This window comes from Apaloderma vittatum, unplaced genomic scaffold (genome assembly GCF_000703405.1).
Source record: "Apaloderma vittatum isolate BGI_N311 unplaced genomic scaffold, ASM70340v1 scaffold3480, whole genome shotgun sequence".
NCBI classification, from domain to species: Eukaryota; Metazoa; Chordata; class Aves; order Trogoniformes; family Trogonidae; genus Apaloderma; species Apaloderma vittatum.
In genome coordinates, this window is record NW_009696028.1 from 61,155 (window position 1) to 65,196 (window position 4,042).

Sequence of the window (4,042 nt, forward strand, 5' to 3'; positions counted from 1 at the left end):
AAACTGTGTAGCAGCCATGTTATTTGTCATGGCTCTGACGTTGTTCCCCTTCCTTACCATGTCGGTCATGGTAGCCAAAGTGTGAGTTGCGGAGTTCAGCAGCTTACAGCATCCCCGTGGTGATGCAGAATTCCCAGCAGTACGTAGGGATTTATATTCTCTGAGACACACCATCTAATTTCAATGGCAAGGCAGCTGCAGCCTCTTCCTGGTGTGTTGCCTTTGCAGCTTCTGGCTAGGAGATCTTAGGCCGCTCTGCACCTCATCCCACTGGCCTCACCCATGCTCACAGCAGCACATCCATGGTCATACATTCACTCAATGTGCATCTTCAGGGCAATTTGCAACTATTCTTTTTTTAAGCAGACGCTGAGGTGTCTGCGTATCACATTGGGACATGGGTATAATCTGTCCCAGAATATCCCCTGGTAGCTCCACAGTACACAAATTCAATGAGATAACTGTGCTTTGCCAAAACCCCCAGTTGCTGTTCCTCTCCCAATTTCCACACAGTTGTATGTTTTTATCCTAGTGTGATTATGTAGAACCTTTTTAGCGTCTGCCAGCTTCAGAGGATAAAATCACAGTGCTGCGTATCAACAAAACCCAGCATACCCAGCCTCTGATATAAAACAATTTATATACACAAAGCAGAATTTGCATCTTAAATAAGAGGAGATTGTCTCATTCTCTATGGTGTCTTACCCAGCTACTAAAAAATAAATAATTCACATCAGATTGATGGATTTGTTTCCTGTACAGCACACGTGCGCTATTGGAGCTGACAAAGACAACATGAAAAAAAAAATCCTTTTGTAATTAATTAAAGAGAATTGTTGAACACTTGCAAATATTGGCACAAGGCAGAATAGAAAAGGGAACACTACACAACTCAGCTCAGGTGCCTTCCTCTGTGGAGCGGGACTCGGATTTCAACTTCACAAATTCTCTGGCAACTTCATCATTGGTTCTTTGTGAGAGAATCCTGAGGACCGTAAGTCCAGTCTCATCCATGTGAATCCTGCGCCCGAGGGGGCACCAGCAAGCACAGCTCCCTTTGTCTGCGATGTCTCTGAGCTGCATCACTGCTATCCCCAGCACTCGGTCCTCCCGAGCAAAGCAGTAATCCTTCACGCAGACTTGGAGCTCGTAGGCATCAGGGCCATCTTCATTCCCCAGTATGCTAAAAATAAAAAACAACACACAGGTTTACTTAAGAGTTTCTCAGAATGTCTAAATTCCTCTGCAAAATAAAAGTGTCAGCAGCTGACTAGAGTGCTTTTATGGGACACAGAGAAGTCCTTTCTACAGAAAACCCTGCTCAGAGAGGGGGATGCAAGACCTATAGCGTACAGGCATTTTTGTTGATTTACAGGTGAAAAAGAAAATGTAGCTAATTAAAAAGAAAAAAAACAGAAAACCCTTATGAAGCTGCCTTTGCATGTGTGTTAGAACCGTGAAAAGGGAGGAGCAAAGAACAATAAAGGTTTTCAACTCAAGATTTTCAACTCAAAGTGACTTCAAACATTTTTGCTTCTGTTAAGGTTTGCTTTATTTCAGTAATTAATATTTTAACTAGATGAAGTCTTTTTAATGTTTCTAAAATTCAGAAAAATAAACACAAAAGAGGGACAAAATCTCTTCACTTAGAGGAAGCCTGCCTTTCCTCACATCACAGAAAAAGTACACGGACAGTTCCTCTTTCCCAACATGTTTACAGTCTTTTGCTGGTCATCTCCTTTCCTCTCACTCTTAGTGTACAGCTGGGTGAGCACTAGTCTGTAGCTCCCTTTGTTGAGCCTTCCAAGAAGGAAGATGCCCTTTTAATAATAAAAGCCAAATAGGAAGAGATCAATACTCAGTGTTGAGAAATACTGCAATTTTAGCAGTGCAGCTTACTACCAGTTCCAGGGGCTGTATCCTTGGCAACAAGTTCAGAAAGCATGTCCCACAGGTCAAGTTGGGATGAAAACACACATTAAGATTAAAGGAACTAAAAATATGTAATGAACTTCTAGCTTCAACTCTACCAATAAAACACACAAAGTTCATCAAAATGATGGATCACAGTAAAATACATCCATAGGCCACACAACACATTTCAGAAGGTAGCCAAAGGACACTGCTGGTAGAGAACAGACCTCAGCAACCCACCCACAGCATAAATTCCCACAGTTAGCTTTTCCTGTCAAGGCACCAAAGACTGGGCCAAGCTACTTGTTCACGCCCTCTTCTGGGCCCTGAACAGGCTCCTCCTGGAGACTGGAAAACCCTGCCTCGTCCTCTGCACCATGTGGCAACTTGCCACGTCAGACCCCCAGGCTATTTTTCACACTTACAAGTGAAAGGTTTCATTATATTTGGGAGCCCAGTTGTTGCTCTTTGACTTGGTTGTGAACTTCCTCTTCTTGTCACTCTGATGGGGCCCAATCATGGTGATTTCAACGAATGGACGGAACATGCCAGATGTTTGCCACTTCAGGTCATTGGCTGCCACAACTGGAAAAGAGAGAAGAGAGTTAAAACCTGTTTTATAGTAAAAACTCATTTGTTCCCATTGTTCTGGACATTCTTCCACTTTGCTCTGCACTCAGTTTTTGTGTCAGAGGACAAAGTCCAACTTTGAACACGTCACTGTCCTTACATGGAAGGGAAGGACTTCTTTCTAATACAAAGATATGGGGTTTTGCTTCAGTTTAAGTTCCACAAAGGGAATTTGATACTTGGGACAGCACCTAGATTTTTGCCATACGCGTGGTCAAGAAATTAGTTCGAAAACCCCAGGCATACAGGCAGGCTGCCCTGCCAGTTCAGTGCTTACGTCTGTGTGTGGGATGAGGGAAAAAAGGGGCATTTGGGGGGTTGATGTTAAGGTCCCTCTTGAAAAGGAACATGGCACTGCAGGTAAGACAAACAAAGCCCATGAGCTGTGGGTGGTTCCAGAACCCAGAATTATTAGCTCTTTAATTCTCATTCTCTCTCAGGTCACTGCAGGGAACAGATTGGAGCACAGGAAATAGCTGTGAAAATCAGTTTTTGCATTGCAGCGTAGATTTAGTCAGAAGAGAGGCCTGAAGAGCTGTTTATATAAATCTGTAGAGTAAATTAAAGTAGTTAAACAGGATGCATTCAAGCAAAGGAGATGAAGGAGGGAGAGCGAGTCTGGCATGAATCACTGAATCACTGGTTATTTTCAGAGCGGCTCTTCAGGGACCAGCGTGGCCTTCAGGATGGGAGAAACGAGCCTCTGAACTCTCACTGGCTCCACGATGCCTTGGTTTACGCAGATCAATTTTACAACATCAGCCTGTCATGCTGCTCTGCTCTCTGCAGCACAGGCTAAACTGCGGCGCCTGGTGAGAGCCATCACCTCATTTTTGTTTACTTCACATATCGTTGCCAATAAACAACAGGAGTGTACATTGCCATGACACTGGCTGGACAAGCTCGTTTGCTGTTTCTCTACACGTTCCCGATGAGAAACAGAGAAAACAATTCTGGCTTCACGTCGCCTGAGCTAACAGCTGGAGATTTGCCTCCACAGGGCCGCAGAGCCCGAGCCGTAACGTGTCCTTCACCATACCTTTCACCGTGACCTTGTGTTCACCAGTTCCTGGGTGGGTGTACAGGTCAATCTGTATGGATACTTCGCCCACAGGATCATCCACACCAGAGCCTGTTGGAAGAAAATTGACACCCCCGGCCCCCGTGCGCACAATGGATTATTGTTTATTGGCACCCATCTTTGGTTTATGGCCTCAGCAAGACAACACAGCATTTTCACAGCACACCTTCCATAGCCAGCTTCTCAGTCAACACCGATAACTTAACGTTAATGCAAGATTACATCAGGCTTGCATGCCCAGCACGCGTAAACGCTAATGTTTTTCTGCACCCCACCACGGAGATCCAGCCTGTGGAGAATACTGGTAAGAATTTTAAAATAATTTAAAAGACCTAAGGCTCAACAATGGGCCCTCACAGAGAGCAAGGATATTTCACAGGTTCCTGCCAAGCTATTGCGCATACATGCAAGCATTCC

At 44.5% G+C, this 4,042-nt stretch overlaps 1 protein-coding gene across 1 annotated transcript in view; it reads right to left on the bottom strand.

Moving 5' to 3' along the window:
- Positions 1 to 454: 454 nt before the first annotated feature.
- LOC104276754 (protein unc-13 homolog B) overlaps positions 455 to 4,042 on the bottom strand; it is an 85,574-nt gene continuing 81,986 nt past the window's right edge. The window contains exons 28-30 of the mRNA XM_009873182.1: positions 3,584 to 3,676; positions 2,340 to 2,499; positions 455 to 1,183 (exon numbers count right to left, since the gene is read on the bottom strand). Of these exons, the coding sequence (XP_009871484.1) occupies positions 898 to 1,183; positions 2,340 to 2,499; positions 3,584 to 3,676 (539 nt within the window). The 3' untranslated portion in view covers positions 455 to 897. The remainder of the gene's footprint in view (positions 1,184 to 2,339; positions 2,500 to 3,583; positions 3,677 to 4,042) is intronic.